Source organism: Lissotriton helveticus, chromosome 1_1, assembly GCF_964261635.1.
Source record: "Lissotriton helveticus chromosome 1_1, aLisHel1.1, whole genome shotgun sequence".
In the NCBI taxonomy this organism is placed as follows: Eukaryota; Metazoa; Chordata; class Amphibia; order Caudata; family Salamandridae; genus Lissotriton; species Lissotriton helveticus.
The window spans coordinates 1,043,252,537-1,043,272,700 of NC_136057.1; the positions used below are offsets into that span (position 1 = coordinate 1,043,252,537).

The window sequence follows — 20,164 nt, forward strand, 5'->3', positions numbered from 1 at the left end:
AGGTGGTCCAGTGCCTGGGGATGTAAGGAAGCAGTTAAGTTTCGTGGTGGGCCGTAAAGGCGTGCCTAGTGGTGGTATAAATTGCTGAAAAATATACCTCCGTAACTTGTTGACGGTCAGACTGGAATCCGTTTTTAAGTTTCGCCCATGCCACAGGAATAATGGATTTGGGTTTTGCGGGGCAGCGTAATAAACTGCGCACTCTGTAAGAAACGGGGATTACTTGTAGTAATCTATTTAAGAAATGGTGCAGGCGAGGCAAAAGGGGCAACTAGTGCGCTCTTACCTTTCAGTTGCAGAAAGTGCTGCTTTGCTCTCCAGTCGAGCGGATTCCTACTCAGCGTGCACAATGGCCGCGAGCCGACTTCTCAGCAATCCGGAAGTGGAGTTGCAGTCGGTTTGAGACATTTAAATAAACGAAGCCAAGCACATGAAACCATGGCGGCCATCTTGGAACGGTAAAATATGTGCTCGCGAAGTGTCTAAGTGCTCACCTCCATGCATGCTTCGTGACTTTTTAGGAACAATATTGAAATTACATTTGCAATTATGTCATTTGAATACCATTTTGACAGTTGACCTAGAAAGGGAGGAAAGTAGTGACATTTCAAATGATACTTTTAGTAATTACTGCCCGTTTGACTCTATGTCTAGAAGAGATGGTAGTGGCATTTCCAGCCCAAGTAATAGTTTTCACTTTTGCTACAAGTTACTATGTGTCTGAGAAAAAGTTCAGAGGAACCAAGTCTATTTTTCAGAGTAAGCCAGCCCAATCTTCAGTGCGGTTAAGTCCATTCTGGATCGTGTCCAAGAGGATGATGCATTTGAGTTCCTCATGGTTGAGCAGTTGGCTCATGTTGCCACCTCTCACTGGTAACTTCAGTGACTTTAGTATGGTCCAGCGGAATTCGTCTTCCTTGTGTTTAGCGTCATTGAAGTGTTCCACAAGTGGGGCATTTGGAGTTTGACAGCGGATGCGGCTCCTGTGTTGGCAAATCCTTGTTTTTACCTTCTGCGAAGTTTGGCCAACATACATTTTGTTGCATTGAATCAAATAAATAACATTACAAGTATTGCAATTAGACAAAGAAGTACTAGTAAAAGTGATATTATTAAATATTCTTGTTTTTCCTTCAATGGCCATGTCACACACACTGCAATTACCACATTTCACATGCCCAACCACGGGGGGCATACCCCAAATAGCTTCAAGTGTGGACGCTTGAGTGGGACTTGGTAGTGCTGCCCTCACTAAGTGGTCCTTCAGATTCTTATTTTTCTTGAAGGCGAACAAGGGACGTTCTAGTTCAAGTGTGCCTGCATTCACTACTGGCCAGTGTTGCAGTACCATTTTCCTCATTTTGTTTGATACAGGGGAGAAAGTGGTCACACAGGCTAGTCTGTCCTGAGGTGTCTTGACTGACGGTGTCAATAATGTTTCTCTGGGTCTGTACCATGCTCTCTTTAGGGCATTTTTGACAATTCTCTTTGGATAACCCCTATTTTTGAGTTTATCAGCTAGAATGGCACTTTCTTTGAAATAGTCCTGTCTACAGGAGCAATTTCTCCTAATTCGCAGGAACTGGGAGAATGGAAGGGAATCCCGCAGAGCCCTAGGATGGTGGCTGGAATAATCCAGTAGGGTATTGCGCTCTGTGGTTTTTCTGAACAGACGGGTCAGAAGGACTCCATCCTGGTGAAAAATAGTGAGATCCAGGAAATCAATAGCCAGTTTGTCAGATGTTAGGGTAAAATGGAGTCCGCAACAATTATTGTCCATCCAATGTAGGAAGTGGCGCAGATCACCGACTTCACATCTCCAAATCATGAAGATGTCGTCAATGTATCTGCGCCACAAACCTATCCCCGGGAAGAACGGGTTCGATGTTGTTAATATTACCTCGGTCTCAATCTCATTCATGAATAATACCGCCAGATTTGGAGCAAAAATTGCTCCCATGCTTGTCCCCTTTATCTGCTGATAGAAAACGCCATTAAATGTAAAGAAGTTCCTTGTCAGACAGATTTCGAGAAGTTGTAAAATGAACTCCGTAGGTATTGTATGTGGCCGTGGTCGTGTATCTAGAGTCTTCTGGATCACCTTCAGGGCTAAAACCTGAGGAATGTTTGTGTAAAGGGACTCTACGTCCATGGTACACAGTGTGTCTGTCACTGGGTCGAATGGTAGATTTTCAACCAATGAAATCATGGACATAGAGTCCCTCACATAACAGGGTGTAGAGGGGACAAACCCTTTTATGAAAAAATCAATAAAGGATCCAAGGGGCTCAAGAATTGAACCGCAAGCTGAAACAATGGGGCGGCCTGGGGGTGACGTTACATTTTTGTGAACTTTAGGTAAAGTATATATCACTGGAGTCCTAGGGCTTTTGATGTTCAAATAGTTAAACTCTTTCTTAGATAAAAAGCCCTCTGCCACTGCGTCTGTCGTGATTTTCTTTATAAGTTCCTGTATCTCTTTTGTAGGGTTAGTTGCTAGCCTTTGGTAATGTTCCCTATTATCTAGCTGTCTCTGTATTTCTTGGGTATAGGAGTCAAGGTTTTGGAGAACAATTCCCCCACCCTTATCGGCACTCTTGATGACCAATGAAGTGTTCATTTTCAATGTGGAAATAGCTTGTTTTTCTTTCAATGTGATATTATATGGGGTAAACCTGTGCTTATCCTGCAAAATGGCGAGATCTTTTAATACCAATTTCTCAAAGGTGATTATTTCCGCAGGGATCATGCTAGATGAAGGCAAAAAAGTGGATGGTGGTCGGAAAGGAGTCAGAGCCTTACTCTCTTCGCACGGGTGCAGTTGGAAAAAGGCTTTAAGTCGAACTCGTCTAAAGAACCTCATAAGTTCTGTGTGGAGCTCTAAAAAGTTAGGTGGAGTCGTTGGCACAAAAGTAAGACCTTTCTTGAGGAGGGAAAATTGTAATGTAATTTCAATATTGTTCCTAAAAAGTCACGAAGCATGCATGGAGGTGAGCACTTAGACACTTCGCGAGCACATATTTTACCGTTCCAAGATGGCCGCCATGGTTTCATGTGCTTGGCTTCGTTTATTTAAATGTCTCAAACCGACTGCAACTCCACTTCCGGATTGCTGAGAAGTCGGCTCGCGGCCATTGTGCACGCTGAGTAGGAATCCGCTCGACTGGAGAGCAAAGCAGCACTTTCTGCAACTGAAAGGTAAGAGCGCACTAGTTGCCCCTTTTGCCTCGCCTGCACCATTTCTTAAATAGATTACTACAAGTAATCCCCGTTTCTTACAGAGTGCGCAGTTTATTACGCTGCCCCGCAAAACCCAAATCCATTATTCCTGTGGCATGGGCGAAACTTAAAAACGGATTCCAGTCTGACCGTCAACAAGTTACGGAGGTATATTTTTCAGCAATTTATACCACCACTAGGCACGCCTTTACGGCCCACCACGAAACTTAACTGCTTCCTTACATCCCCAGGCACTGGACCACCTCGCTGCAAGGGAGCAATTCGCGCTCCGCAAGGTTGAGGCTCACCGAGTCCTCACGGAGGTAATTTTTAGGCACCTTAGTTCACTTATTTATTGTGACACAAACGGCTCAACACGGCACTGACCCCCGTTCTTTAATCCTTAGACATTGTGCACTTTTGCTCACTCCAACTCGGCACAGCAGAGTATTCCTTGCGCCACAAGGTATGTTAAACAATCGATTATTATGCTCATACGGTAACACTCGCCACGAATGCTTCACTACCGGTATGCACAAGCGGTAACAACTCAAATTATATACTTCCCTAACACTCACAATATTGCGCCGACTAGTCACACAATGTGTCTGCATGAGGCCACTTCTCACCCACAACGGGTTGCCCTCATGATTGTTCCGCCCACTTGTTTGTGGCCCTCGACATTAATTGCAAGAAATATTGTCTGAAATGAAAAAGTCCTGAACTAAGTGCGTTATATGTAAAAAGAATCTTCTTTCTTTTCTCCCTCCTTTTACTCTAAACAGGCTTATGACAAAAGTTCTTACAGGCAATAAATTAGAAAGTCCTGATGATGATCCCAGTTCTATAGGAGCCGGGGGATCGAAACGCCGTCGACACTTTTTTACAATTCTGTAACCTGTCTATTATGCAAATTTTGTTACAGTTATTGTTTGTCCTTACTTGCGGGTGAATGATACCAATGATGCAAGGGACAATTGGCTCCCATGTTCTTTTTGCCTGAACTTCTTTGCTTTCTCTTTGTTTATCCCTATCTTTCTTTCCTCGAACGCTGTTCGAATGTACTTTGGATAGGTGCAGGCTTGCACCCTATCAATTCCTAAATTAGACCTCATGGTCACTGTATATATGTTTTATACTTGAAATTAAAATTCAGGCCCGGCTGGGCACTGAAAACCTTTGAGATATAGTACTTATTTGAGTCTATATGTGATATTGTACTGAAAGTTTCCTTTTCTAAGGACCATTGTTTTCTTGAATAATCTATTGCCCAAGGTCCTTGGTACTTAATTGGGTTCCCTTGTTTGTTGAAAAGACTTGAGCGCAAACGCTGGTTTGCAAGGGCTCTTCATTGTCCAAACCCCTCGTGGTTTTGGGTCCCCCTAGCACCCACATCCCCTCCCCACACCTAAACTCCTTGCTTAAACTTTCTATCCCCTCTTAAATATCGCACTATGTCAAGTCATGCTCCACTCTACACAGACGAATATTTAAAACAACTCTGCTCGGGCCCATCTCTACTGTCTGACAACTCAGAAGTCCCAAGTCAGGAGAATGCCGCCCTACCCGATCAGTTAGAAAAACTCAGAAAGAAACAGGTGCGCCTACAATTGATGATATTAATGTTAACAGATTATCTCAAGGCCGACGTAATTCCACTAGGGCTACAAGTTCGTAATATACCGGGGATTTTCACAGACAATCCTAAATACATAAGTAATTTTAGTTATATTGGCACAACCTGCTCGCGCCACTGGCTAGCTCTAGGGATAGATATTGCTGTTGAGACCCTCAAATCACTCGAAGTAGAAATCTCAGATATCCTAAAGCAAATTCAGGACTCAGATATCACAGAGGACAGTAAGAAACTCCTTGAACAAGTAGATAAAACCATTGCTGAGTTTCACAGAATAGAACAAAATAAAAAATCAAACAAAGTAAAGAAAGACATAAAAACATATAATATTGAGGCAACATATCCTTACCTACAAAAGGATTTTTATACGAATCGGGTATACACTAACCCTCAGCAATACAGACCTTGGGGCAGATTCAACAGACGGAGGAACATAGTAGGTTTCTCGGACACCTCGGCTGAATCGTCTGATAACTCAGACGCAGGCGAAGGTAGTAGCACCTCCAGACGAGGCGGTGCACATCAGAACACTGGGACAAGTGCTTTTTTACAGAGGGGCCAACAGGGCACCCCCCAGAGAGGGAAGGTCAAGAAAACCCAGAGATGGGTCAATCCACCGGGAGAGCGGCGGACGAGGAACAATTATTATCAGTGGTAGACTCGCCTGCCTCTCGTATAGAAACCATTCCAATCTTCAATATTTCTAACTACTCACTCAAAGAGGATGAATTTTCCCTCCTCAAGAAAGGTCTTACTTTTGTGCCAACGACTCCACCTAACTTTTTAGAGCTCCACACAGAACTTATGAGGTTCTTTAGACGAGTTCGACTTAAAGCCTTTTTCCAACTGCACCCGTGCGAAGAGAGTAAGGCTCTGACTCCTTTCCGACCACCATCCACTTTTTTGCCTTCATCTAGCATGATCCCTGCGGAAATAATCACCTTTGAGAAATTGGTATTAAAAGATCTCGCCATTTTGCAGGATAAGCACAGGTTTACCCCATATAATATCACATTGAAAGAAAAACAAGCTATTTCCACATTGAAAATGAACACTTCATTGGTCATCAAGAGTGCCGATAAGGGTGGGGGAATTGTTCTCCAAAACCTTGACTCCTATACCCAAGAAATACAGAGACAGCTAGATAATAGGGAACATTACCAAAGGCTAGCAACTAACCCTACAAAAGAGATACAGGAACTTATAAAGAAAATCACGACAGACGCAGTGGCAGAGGGCTTTTTATCTAAGAAAGAGTTTAACTATTTGAACATCAAAAGCCCTAGGACTCCAGTGATATATACTTTACCTAAAGTTCACAAAAATGTAACGTCACCCCCAGGCCGCCCCATTGTTTCAGCTTGCGGTTCAATTCTTGAGCCCCTTGGATCCTTTATTGATTTTTTCATAAAAGGGTTTGTCCCCTCTACACCCTGTTATGTGAGGGACTCTATGTCCATGATTTCATTGGTTGAAAATCTACCATTCGACCCAGTGACAGACACACTGTGTACCATGGACGTAGAGTCCCTTTACACAAACATTCCTCAGGTTTTAGCCCTGAAGGTGATCCAGAAGACTCTAGATACACGACCACGGCCACATACAATACCTACGGAGTTCATTTTACAACTTCTCGAAATCTGTCTGACAAGGAACTTCTTTACATTTAATGGCGTTTTCTATCAGCAGATAAAGGGGACAAGCATGGGAGCAATTTTTGCTCCAAATCTGGCGGTATTATTCATGAATGAGATTGAGACCGAGGTAATATTAACAACATCGAACCCGTTCTTCCCGGGGATAGGTTTGTGGCGCAGATACATTGACGACATCTTCATGATTTGGAGATGTGAAGTCGGTGATCTGCGCCACTTCCTACATTGGATGGACAATAATTGTTGCGGACTCCATTTTACCCTAACATCTGACAAACTGGCTATTGATTTCCTGGATCTCACTATTTTTCACCAGGATGGAGTCCTTCTGACCCGTCTGTTCAGAAAAACCACAGAGCGCAATACCCTACTGGATTATTCCAGCCACCATCCTAGGGCTCTGCGGGATTCCCTTCCATTCTCCCAGTTCCTGCGAATTAGGAGAAATTGCTCCTGTAGACAGGACTATTTCAAAGAAAGTGCCATTCTAGCTGATAAACTCAAAAATAGGGGTTATCCAAAGAGAATTGTCAAAAATGCCCTAAAGAGAGCATGGTACAGACCCAGAGAAACATTATTGACACCGTCAGTCAAGACACCTCAGGACAGACTAGCCTGTGTGACCACTTTCTCCCCTGTATCAAACAAAATGAGGAAAATGGTACTGCAACACTGGCCAGTAGTGAATGCAGGCACACTTGAACTAGAACGTCCCTTGTTCGCCTTCAAGAAAAATAAGAATCTGAAGGACCACTTAGTGAGGGCAGCACTACCAAGTCCCACTCAAGCGTCCACACTTGAAGCTATTTGGGGTATGCCCCCCGTGGTTGGGCATGTGAAATGTGGTAATTGCAGTGTGTGTGACATGGCCATTGAAGGAAAAACAAGAATATTTAATAATATCACTTTTACTAGTACTTCTTTGTCTAATTGCAATACTTGTAATGTTATTTATTTGATTCAATGTCCCTGCAACAAAATGTATGTTGGCCAAACTTCGCAGAAGGTAAAAACAAGGATTTGCCAACACAGGAGCCGCATCCGCTGTCAAACTCCAAATGCCCCACTTGTGGAACACTTCAATGACGCTAAACACAAGGAAGACGAATTCCGCTGGACCATACTAAAGTCACTGAAGTTACCAGTGAGAGGTGGCAACATGAGCCAACTGCTCAACCATGAGGAACTCAAATGCATCATCCTCTTGGACACGATCCAGAATGGACTTAACCGCACTGAAGATTGGGCTGGCTTACTCTGAAAAATAGACTTGGTTCCTCTGAACTTTTTCTCAGACACATAGTAACTTGTAGCAAAAGTGAAAACTATTACTTGGGCTGGAAATGCCACTACCATCTCTTCTAGACATAGAGTCAAACGGGCAGTAATTACTAAAAGTATCATTTGAAATGTCACTACTTTCCTCCCTTTCTAGGTCAACTGTCAAAATGGTATTCAAATGACATAATTGCAAATGTAATTTCAATATTGTTCCTAAAAAGTCACGAAGCATGCATGGAGGTGAGCACTTAGACACTTCGCGAGCACATATTTTACCGTTCCAAGATGGCCGCCATGGTTTCATGTGCTTGGCTTCGTTTATTTAAATGTCTCAAACCGACTGCAACTCCACTTCCGGATTGCTGAGAAGTCGGCTCGCGGCCATTGTGCACGCTGAGTAGGAATCCGCTCGACTGGAGAGCAAAGCAGCACTTTCTGCAACTGAAAGGTAAGAGCGCACTAGTTGCCCCTTTTGCCTCGCCTGCACCATTTCTTAAATAGATTACTACAAGTAATCCCCGTTTCTTACAGAGTGCGCAGTTTATTACGCTGCCCCGCAAAACCCAAATCCATTATTCCTGTGGCATGGGCGAAACTTAAAAACGGATTCCAGTCTGACCGTCAACAAGTTACGGAGGTATATTTTTCAGCAATTTATACCACCACTAGGCACGCCTTTACGGCCCACCACGAAACTTAACTGCTTCCTTACATCCCCAGGCACTGGACCACCTCGCTGCAAGGGAGCAATTCGCGCTCCGCAAGGTTGAGGCTCACCGAGTCCTCACGGAGGTAATTTTTAGGCACCTTAGTTCACTTATTTATTGTGACACAAACGGCTCAACACGGCACTGACCCCCGTTCTTTAATCCTTAGACATTGTGCACTTTTGCTCACTCCAACTCGGCACAGCAGAGTATTCCTTGCGCCACAAGGTATGTTAAACAATCGATTATTATGCTCATACGGTAACACTCGCCACGAATGCTTCACTACCGGTATGCACAAGCGGTAACAACTCAAATTATATACTTCCCTAACACTCACAATATTGCGCCGACTAGTCACACAATGTGTCTGCATGAGGCCACTTCTCACCCACAACGGGTTGCCCTCATGATTGTTCCGCCCACTTGTTTGTGGCCCTCGACATTAATTGCAAGAAATATTGTCTGAAATGAAAAAGTCCTGAACTAAGTGCGTTATATGTAAAAAGAATCTTCTTTCTTTTCTCCCTCCTTTTACTCTAAACAGGCTTATGACAAAAGTTCTTACAGGCAATAAATTAGAAAGTCCTGATGATGATCCCAGTTCTATAGGAGCCGGGGGATCGAAACGCCGTCGACACTTTTTTACAATTCTGTAACCTGTCTATTATGCAAATTTTGTTACAGTTATTGTTTGTCCTTACTTGCGGGTGAATGATACCAATGATGCAAGGGACAATTGGCTCCCATGTTCTTTTTGCCTGAACTTCTTTGCTTTCTCTTTGTTTATCCCTATCTTTCTTTCCTCGAACGCTGTTCGAATGTACTTTGGATAGGTGCAGGCTTGCACCCTATCAATTCCTAAATTAGACCTCATGGTCACTGTATATATGTTTTATACTTGAAATTAAAATTCAGGCCCGGCTGGGCACTGAAAACCTTTGAGATATAGTACTTATTTGAGTCTATATGTGATATTGTACTGAAAGTTTCCTTTTCTAAGGACCATTGTTTTCTTGAATAATCTATTGCCCAAGGTCCTTGGTACTTAATTGGGTTCCCTTGTTTGTTGAAAAGATTTAAGTGGTGTATGACACCTATGTTACTTCCTTTCATTAACTTCAGTTAACCTGTAAATAAATGCTTGCCCGTTTATTCACCATATTTCTCTGTGTTAGTGCTGAGACAAGTAAATAGTAGCCCAGTGCTGCTGTTGACCAGGAGGCTGCCTGTAACGGTCAGTAGGGCCGTACTTTGAATATCAGTGGTCTACTGGAATAGTTCTTCAAGTGACAAAGGTGGTCAAAATTAAGCATCCGTGCTTCTTAATGGGTATATGGTAAATACCCATGTCTCGTAACTTGAAAACCTGGGTTACTCAACGACTATTCCTTTACTCAGTTCCCATATGCACTAAAGGACACGAGCAGTGCCCTTATACTACTCTGCAACGTAGGGCAGGATCTGACTAACACTTGAGCAGTAAGCATTGTATTTTCCCCATTATTAAAGGCCTTTCTTTGGCTGACATCTCACCTCAACTGACTGTAGTTTAAGAAATGAAAGGACTAGTTCAGCGTAAGTGACATCAAACCTTGGAGGTCTCAGAACTTTTGTATATGTGAAAAGTACAGTACACATTGCCTCAGGACTTTTATTCTATTTTGTGGTTTCATGTGACTGCATATTCAGGTGGTTAGTTGGTACATATTTCCACCCTAGATATCAGTCCTATGTGATGAGAAACTAAAGAAAATACAGTCTTCCAGTGGTCTCGTAGTGTGGAGACTGAATTGGTTGAGAGAAGTCCTGGTTGAGGTACCACAGGAAGACTTTAATGTTTTTCCTAGGTTATTTATTTATCATTATTATTATTTTTTTTAACAGTTGAAAGATTCAGGTAGCCCACTTCGAGATCTCAGTGTGCGGTTTGGGTCAGGACCAATCACATTTGGGCCTGCAGTTCCAGAAGTAGGAACAGAAGATCCAGCATCGCCCAAAAGACCCGTCCAGACAGGAGCGGCTCTGAGACTGGATGCAGATGGGGTGACAGATCAGGGATCGCCGGACATACCCAACGGAAATGTAACATCTGAAGTCCTAAAGGTGAGTCTATTGACTTAATAGCATCGGCTGTTTTTTCTTTATTGTCATAATGGGGTCTGACAAGACCAAAAAAGTAGAAACATTTTCATTGGATAGAATCTGCCTTGAGTGGATGATAAGTTATCATATGCTTAAAGATGACGACCCATCTACTATGAGACCCTGGTGGTGTGTCTTGGAGCCGGCAGCCTCTCTAAGGACATGCTCAGTGCCATGATGCAGCCATAAGATTTGTTGTTTCGGTCACAGCTCCCTACTTTCCATGTAATCTTGAGAAATTCACAGTATGTCTCTTCTTTACGCTGATTACGATTCCTCTCAGTTCAGTTCCTGCACTCCTTAACAGCAGTAAAGCCTTGAGACCCAGACTGTATGAAATGGTTGGCAGTAATACAAATAACTACATAATCAAGTTATATATAAACTAGAGGCAAGGCCAGTAACATCACTCTATGTTCCCCAAAGTGAATCCCGTCTATGACACCCATGATTTGACTACACCCCCACTACCATACAAAGGTGTTGCAACGATCCGAAACTATCTGTTCAGTGTATTCCTAGTCAGACAACAATGATGAAGAATTTTTGGAAAGAGACCACCACTGCACTCTAGAAGCTTGCTAGAAGTATTTCTTTGCATTGGAAAGGTTATGATTTACTCTGATTTTAGTTCTGAGTTTGTATCAGCCATTCCATGTGCATGGGTTCCTTATCAGTTAGCCCCTATTTACGGATATCCCTTTGCCGAATGTGTGTCCTGTTCCTTTGCCCATCATTGTGCTGCACTGCAGATCCTTCTGTTAATGTACTGTCATGTGCATCCTTTAACCATGGTGCTATTCTGTCCAACCCCAACCAAATCTTTGTAATGTCCATTTGCAGCCAAAGTGCCTATGCAATGCCTCTTCATAGTTCAGGTTCTACCATGCTTCCCTAGCCAAGCAGCCACCAAGTCACCCTATCCTCGGTGCTGCTAAACTCACCAACACTAAGGTGTTGCCATGCTCATCACCATAATGGGCTGCCATATTCATGCCATAGCTGTGATGATGTCATGCTCATCGCAAGCCAGGGTTCTTTTACAATTTCCAACACCCAATGAGCTTCCATGCAGTCCTCCAGTTAAGGTTCTGCCATGTTCATTTCCAGCTTAGGCGCAATATTGCTCATCTCCAACCTAGATGAAGCTGTGCTGTTGTTGACGCAAAATATTGACCGGCTTATATCTTGGCTAAGGTGCTATGATGCTTATCCCAAGTCAAAGTGCTCCCATACTTATTCCAAAACAGGCTCCTGCGAGGCAGTATGCTCCAGTGGAAGTGATGCCATGTCCATGTTATTCGCCAGAATAGGTGGCTCACCATTTTGTACCACTACCTCCAGTCCTGGGCCTAAACACTTCGTCATCTCTTGCCAATGACAGTGAGTGGGCCACACTGATGCATGGACCAGAACTTAGAGCGTTTACATCTGTACCAGTTTCTCACTTTTATTTTCTTCTTTGTAATGTTGTAAATAAAATATAATTGAGTGACAGAAGCCAATCATTATTTATAGTACCGATGGGCTGGATTCTTTTGGCTTGGTAACTTTAGTCTCCCTGGGAAGAATGTCTGAGTCTATTCATTCTCTGTGGGCCAGATACCCCAACACTTTTGGGAAAAATGTCCTTAGGTTCTAAACACACAATTTACCCTTCCCTGTGGGCACGAAGCATTTGATCTCAGAATGGACCTTTCTGTAGTGACACTATTATTTTTTCTATCCTTTTGAAAGACCAATTATATAAGTATCTGTATGTTGGCAGATTCAGCTCACTGTCATACCCTATTGGGTGATATTAGTTTGTAGAAAGATTGGATGTCATGCTTCTTATTGATGTGCCTCACCTAATTCATTAGTGGCATAAAGCCTATTGCTCTGTCTTTGATTGATCAGTGCTGTGAGGATTCTGTGTCAGCCAGTACAAGGTTACCGCAGTGATTAATATAATAATCAGGTCTATGACCCTGAGTACCAGTGACCCAGAGAAGGGTTCAAAGTTCCTCGCACCTAATGAAGTTCGACTCCGGAGGGGACGGAATTCATCGGGTGCTGTACATAACACCTATTACAAGTTTCTGGGGAATAACATACCTCAACACAATCTACATGTTCCAGTAATTACTGGACATTGTTCCCTTGCTAAATTCTCATAGGTTTGATCTGCCAAAATGTAACCAGATATGCAAATTGTATTCCACCCAGTGGTTAATGGATGGGGTGATATTTACATAATTTATCATTCTAATCCCTGAACAACTAAGGGTTTGCACAAGGGTGGAAAATGATGCACCACTCTTAATGAGAGCCGATATCTTCCTATCCCAAGTAATGTTTACTAATTTTGAATGCGGCGCTATCAGCTGAAGAACATGATTAAAAGCTAATAGGAGAGATCGAACATCCTCCTACTCTGGAAAACAGTAAGCTGCTGAGACTCAGATTCCACCCAAATACTTATTCATTAATGTTCTTCATTGTGTCTCTGTATTGTGTTTTCCATCTTTGTACCAGTTATTAATTTTTTGTTTCACAGTAGCAAATCAATCATTGTAACATATCCTTACACCAGACTAGGAGATCTGTCTTCCAATCAGTGAAACAATCCACAGACAGGACCCCAGCTCACATAACACTGATTGCCTTGGCACTCACGGAGCAAGAGTCTCTGGATCCCACTCAGGAGAAGAAAGTCCATGAGCTACAGGTAATTGGCATGACTGAATTTGGGTTTGAAATGCCTGTCTGGTTTGAGGCTGTGTGTGCATGCATTCCTGCTTGTCTATTTGTGTTTAATCCACTGCAGTTGATACATAAAAGTTTGTTATGTTAGATAATCTAACTTTCGGGTTTGATGTTGCTACTCTGACTAAACATGCTATTGAGTCCTTTACAGGGGCCCAAATAAGCAGGTAATCTATACGTGACATACGTTTTACCTAAAACCCTTGACATGACATAACATAACGTGTGTTTGTAAAGCACCGGTTCATCCAAAGGTATCTTAGTGCTGAATAACATGTTTATTGTTACCCAACTCAATGGTACTCAATTTACTGACCTCAGAAGGATGGAAGGCTGAGTGGACTTGCCGGGATTTGAACCTGTGACTATGAGTTGGACCACAGGCCCCTACAATGGATTCATTAATCCACTAACCTATGACACCTGGCTACATGTATTTCATCTTGGTGAAAACATTGACAATTTTCAAGCCTGTTTTTTTGCTGCTGATTCATGGATGTGCTTGAACATTCTAAAGTTAAATAGCAGCAAGAGAGAAATTTCCCTGTTTCAAAACGCTTATGCGGGTCAGTATTGACACCCTACCTCCTCCTGCAGTTCATTTAGTAATATGTTTATTGCTCGCTGGTTACATCACTCCTGAGATAAACTGAACGTGTGGAAATTACCAATCAGAATGGTGCTCAAGGGAACATACTATGGTTTGGACAGACCATTTCTTGGTACCATTCCATATTGATTATAGCACAGGCACTTTCTCTGGGAAACTGGGAGGTACTAATAAAAGGCAGAGGAAATGGGCTAAGTTCTCTTCTGAAGACTTTTGCATCACCCTGGCTCAGGGTGGGCCCCCAGAAGGATTAGGTTCGGTGATCGATGGCGCTTGCGAGGCTCTGGACCATCTTGTTCAGCTCGCTCTAGACAAGACAGCTCCCTGGTCCAGCACGGGTCCCATGCGGTGAACTAAATCTGCCGAATGGTTTAATGCTGATTTAAGGGAGGCTAAGACTGTGTGTAAACGTCTTGAAAGAAGCTGGAGAAATGGCTACCTGCCGGCCATGGAAATGGCATATAAATCTGGCCTTAAGCGGTACCATGCCTTGATAAGGAAAACCCGCTCTGCCTATTACATTGAGCGGATTGACAAGGCAGACTGTTCCGCTAAAGAACTGTTCGCGGTATACAAAGAGCTATCCTCACTGGCCTCTATTGGGGAACAGGAGGCTGGTTCAGTGGAATCATGTAACCAGATAGCTAGCTTTTTCTCCAACAAAGTGAAGGATATTTACTCTACCTTCCCGAAGGAGGCTAGGGCTTGCTCCGGGAGTAAGAAGACATCTTTAAATGGTTTAATGGAAAAGGATTGCCTAAAGGCGTTCATGGTTCCTGATGAGGGTCTGCTGCTCAAAGTTGCGAGAGGCGTGAAATCCGGCTCACCTAAAGACCCAGCTCCGGCTAAAATTCTGAGAGGGAATATTGAGACCTTAGCACCTTATATTAGTTACTTACTAGAACTGTCATATGGATCTGGTAAGGTGCCGATAATCTGGAAAGAAGCAGTGGTTCTTCCACTAAAGAAAAAGCCACAGATCAGTATGGACCAGCTGAGCAATCTGCGGCCTATATCACTCCTCCCCTATTTTGCTAAAATAGCAGAAAAGCTGGTTAATCAGCAACTTACAGCCCAAATAGAAGCTCATAAGCTTCTACATCCATCTCAGGCGGGTTTTCGCGCATGCCACTCAATGGAGTCCGCTCTGCTCTTCTCCACAGAGGCTCTACGGAAACATGTGTATGAGGGTCAGACCGCAGCACTGATTCTTCTTGATCTCAGTGCCGCGTTCGACACTGTGGCCCATCACACCCTGCTGCAGTGTCTAAGGAAGAGTGGAGTGGTGGGGAAGGCATGGGACTGGCTGGACTCTTTTCTCCACGAACGTAGTTTTCGTGTTGAGCAGGGGCCCCATAGGTCTGAGGCTTTTAACCTGGATCAAGGGGTTCCACAGGGTTCCAGCCTGAGCCCTACCCGTTTCAACCTTTATGTGGCACCTGTGGCGCTGATAACTGAGCAATATGGAGTGGAAGTGGTGACGTACGCAGACGATACCCAGCTGGTTGTGGCTTTGACTCAGCCGGCTGAGCAGGCAGCCAGCAAGTTTGCGTCTTGTCTTCAAGATTTGTCCGTATGGATGGCAGATAATTGTCTTAGACTGAATGGTGACAAAACAGAGGTGTTGATTGTGGGCAAGTCGCCATCGGTCTGGACATCGGCCTGGTGGCCCCAGTCATTGGGTCCTATACCGGTACCCAAGGATCAAGTTAAAAATCTGGGAATTTGGATTGATTCGAAAATCTCCTATGAATACCACACCAAGCGCGTGGCCGGAACTTGTTTTGGCATTCTGCGTAGTCTCAGAAAGACACTTGATCTGCTCCCTGTGACATTGAGGAACGCCCTGGTCCATGCCCTGGTTACTTCCAGGCTGGACTATGGGAACGTCCTTTATTTAGGAGCTAATGTGAAGTGTCTTCAGAGACTACAGCATATTCAGAATGCTGCCACCCGTTTGGTGTTAATGTTACCCAAGAGAGCCGCCTCTAAAAAAGCCTTGGACACACTCTATTGGCTACCCATTAGGGAACGCATCCTGTTTAAAGCCCTGTGCGTCAGCCATAGGATTGCGCAAGGTAAAGGTCCTTGTTTCCTGCGCAATTTGCTTAAAGTGTACACTCCTTCTCGGCTGTTGCGTTCGCAGGGGGCTGGTATGCTGCAGATTCCAAAAATCAGAAGGACCAGAATGGGAGGAAGATCCTTCCGTTTTTTGGCTGCCCGTCGCTGGAATACACTACCCCTGAGGCTTCGTGTTGAGGCCTCTGAGGTGGTTTTCCGCAAAGAGTTAAAAACCTACTTATTTCCTAGGGACTAGTTCCATTGGGCGGGCTTGAGGAGGCTGTAACTGTGGGATGCTGGGGCCAATGACGAGCGCGGGGACACACTGGCTAGTGTAACCAGGCGCTATATAAGCTCAGGATTATTATTATAATACTCTAGAAGATGAGGTTGTTGCATGGGACTTGGTTTTCTCTTACGGGTTCCTCTCCATATTCCATGACTTGTAAGAGGAACCCACATTATTACACCAAGAAAAAATGAATCATATAGAATCTTCTAAAGCGGAACTCCCCCCATCGTCACCTGCTACGTGGAAATCCTTCTGCTGTTTGTGGTTCTATATATGCTTCTCTCAAATTTTAAAGAAAAACTTTAATGTGTGTGTGTTTCCAGAAAAACTTTTTTTCATTTTAACTGTTTTTCCATTCAGTTCCACCAGCAGTTGGTCTCATATGTATTTTTCTCCCTTATGTAGTTGTTACTGAATCAGGAGGAGGCAGCCTGGGGGCGGCTATCATCGGAGACTAGTCCCAGGATACTCAGCGCTATTCTTTGGCAATGGCTTGATCATCTAAAGGTCAGTTTCCATATTTCTGACATAGCATAACATTTAGTATAGCAAATCTCAACAGACAGTAGTACTACCCCTGCCCCCTGCTTCATAGAGGTCTGGTGTCAGACATACGTATGACTCGGGGCCAGTGTGTCACTGTTTGTTCTATACAAGCACACGTATGGGTCACCTCTTTGTAATTTCAGTGATAGCCAGTTCAACCTTAATGCCACTACTTTTCGAGTATTGACTTTCGAGTCCATGTGCTTTGATTCTGGCATACTTCCCATACTTTGTGTGGAATTATTGATAGTTTATGTGCTTTAATGCATGGCCGGATCCTTACTTTTTGCTGTTAACGTGGATTCTTGCATAAATAATTCTTTATGATTGAGGTTCTTCACACATGCTTCTCGGTAACAAATATCTCTGTAACTTGCACTTTGTGCTTGAACTTAGTATCCCATTAGGAGGCATTAAGGTGTCCATCCGTAATGCCTTTTTTATGCTTGAAGTCCTTCTAATGCATATTTGTGCTTTATTACACTACAACTTCTGTTAATGCATGGGTTGCTTTACACCTCTTACATTCTACCTGGAGTCTTACAAAGTTTCCACTTTACGTTTCTATGTAATCGGAACATTCCAAACCTGGGTTTTTGCTTGGATTTCCTCGTATTGTCTGTTTGTTAAAGCAACCGTTGCTATATCTTGTTTGTGCTTGCATTCCTCCTAACATGCTTCGATTTGTCTATTTTGCATTTCATGTTTAAATTCGTTACACTTCGTGTGCTAGAGTAGGCTTTATTACTCAGTCCTTGCTGCTTGTGCTTGGATGCCTCCATGTGTCCTTTTTATGTGTAATAAGTCGCCATATTAACATTCTGTTTTGCATACCTTCATAACTCCTTCTTGTGTCTGGATTCCTCCATACATTCTTGTTTTGTGCTGGATTTCAGTATTTTCTTAGACTCCTCCACGAAGTTGTTCTCTTTTTTACCTTCATTCCTTCTGCTTGAAAGCCTCCATGCCTTTAATTTATACCTGAATATCATATTAACCTACATAGGTTACCTCCCCATCCCGTAAATTGTGTTTGAATACCTTCACAGTTTATTTGTTGTGGTTGGAATCACCTCTTCACTAGTTTCTCCTCTGTGCCTGCATTCCCTCACACCTTTTGCCTGTTATTGGCTCTTCCATATTTTCGGTTTGTGTTTGAATTTGTCCATGCTTGTCAGCTTGAACCAGTTGTTTGTTCAGCTCAAGTTGGAGTTTTCCAGCAGAACCACAGGAGCCGGGTTGTGTTTAAAGTTGATCCTCATAAAGCAATGACAAGATTGGTCAAACGAATAAGCTCTTCTAATTCCATGACACAGTAAAATTAGCCAGTAATGGCCCATGACCCGGAGTGGCAATTCCAGTTGGGTGTGATAAGCGTGGCTCAAATCCACCTGAGCGACTTACCTCACTCAACTATCATTCTCATATAATAAGCCAGCCAGGCAGTGGAGAAGAATTAGAAATATATTTATTAGAACACAATATTCATCTGCAGATGGGCCCTGTCAGGTCTACACCCCAGGGAGTGCATCGAGAGGACTGACTCATCCTATCATGACAATACATTATAACATAACATGGCAGGGTAAAGACACGCGCAGCCTGGAAAATTACAGAACTAGCGAAATGGTGAACAATGAACTCATACATGAGGCATCTGAACCTGCGAAGGCAACATTTATCTCCCCTCAAGGTCACAGAGCCGAAGTTCTGCTTCTCCAGGGCATGGAAACGTTTCTGCAAAACTAACTCCAGGCAAGAAATGCTGAACCAAGGATTTTCTGCTCATAAGGGAGGGGGCAAAACTGTACCATGAGACATTGGAGCTGCAGAGCAAATGTCAGCATCAGAAGTCTGTCTGCCATAGACAAGTCCCTCTCTTCTATGAGAGAAGTTGAAGCTTGCATATTACAAAAATAGCTCAGTGGGTTGCAGCTCATGAATTTTAAGCTGTAACTGCATATTGGTCAGACACACTAGGCTAACATTTCATAACATCATTAGAACATTCTGCAACAGGAAAATTACTATCTATCAGACCCTCCTTTTAGCCTATTGTGGCTAACACAAGTGCAGTCACAGCTTAAAGGTAAGGACTATACAATTCTAAAGGCATCACTCATCAATCAAAGGGAAACAAAAAAAAACCAAGAATAACCAATAGTATATCATCATAAAAGATATCTGGTATCTGGAAATTAAATACTAGGATGGGCATAATCACAGAAGTAGTGCAGCATACTATAGGGCAGGAAATGCAGAGGCAACAAGTAAAAGAACAACCCCTGCAATACCTACTAAGACAATAATTATTCTCTGGGTGTGAAACACCCTCCTTTTTGACTAATCTAAACATATGTTCTCGAGGTACCATTTCTCTATAACACTATGTCATGATCGGACTACTTAAAAATACATCACACTTTAAGTCATGAGCAGGAATTAATGCAAATAAGATCAAACTGTCATTATCAAGGAAAACACCCTATTGAATCCAATACTGAGGGCTCACTTGCATTATCAGCTAGGTCCTATATCTAACATCCTTGAAGTAAATTTTTTTATCGTGCTGAGAAATGTGTTTTACTAAACTACTCAAAGTATACTAACCCTCACAGCTACTTCCATAGGGCAAGAATACAAGCAACAATTTTCCACCCCTGTGTGTGTATGAAGGCAATGACCCACACACCCAATAATTTGCAGTACTATAAATAACATGTGTCAGGTGCAACATTTGAATACTGCATCATCCTAATGAACTTCCCAGTGCTCCTCTTCGTGAGGATCTAGAGTACCAATGACATTCTCAAGTGGCATTGAAATAATACTCATGAAGGTATGCGCCAAGCAACAAGAAACTAATTCTCTAAAGAGAAATATGAAAGCAACAGTTAAGATACAAACAAACACAATGAGATCTGGGACATTTGGACAAGGAGCCGTAGAGGCTGCTCCTCCTGGGGAATAGGAACATTCAAAGGGACTCATTTTCCTAGCTAAAAGTCCAAAGTAAACTAAAGGAAACAATCTGCAACACAGCCAGCCAGAGGGGAGTCTTCTCCCTGTGTCCGTCTGAGCCTCACAGGCAGGCTCGTACTGTTCATCAAAAATTCAAAAATCATCTGCGTTGGAGCTGCACTCGCTAGCAACTCATCAAAAAAATTAAAAAGTCATCTGCGTTGGAGCTGCACTTGCTAGCAACTCAAATGGAAAACAATCTTGGCCAATGATGCAAAGTCTTTCTTGCAGAATTTAGCA

The 20,164-nt window shown here is 43.1% G+C and overlaps 1 protein-coding gene across 1 annotated transcript in view; it reads left to right on the forward strand.

Moving 5' to 3' along the window:
* The window catches only part of LOC144771991 (protein tyrosine phosphatase domain-containing protein 1-like), a 168,405-nt gene that overhangs the window by 78,719 nt on the left and 69,522 nt on the right, over positions 1 to 20,164 (forward strand). The window contains exons 7-9 of the mRNA XM_078656217.1: positions 10,389 to 10,607; positions 13,222 to 13,356; positions 16,763 to 16,864. Coding sequence (XP_078512343.1) covers positions 10,389 to 10,607; positions 13,222 to 13,356; positions 16,763 to 16,864 — 456 coding nt within the window. The remainder of the gene's footprint in view (positions 1 to 10,388; positions 10,608 to 13,221; positions 13,357 to 16,762; positions 16,865 to 20,164) is intronic.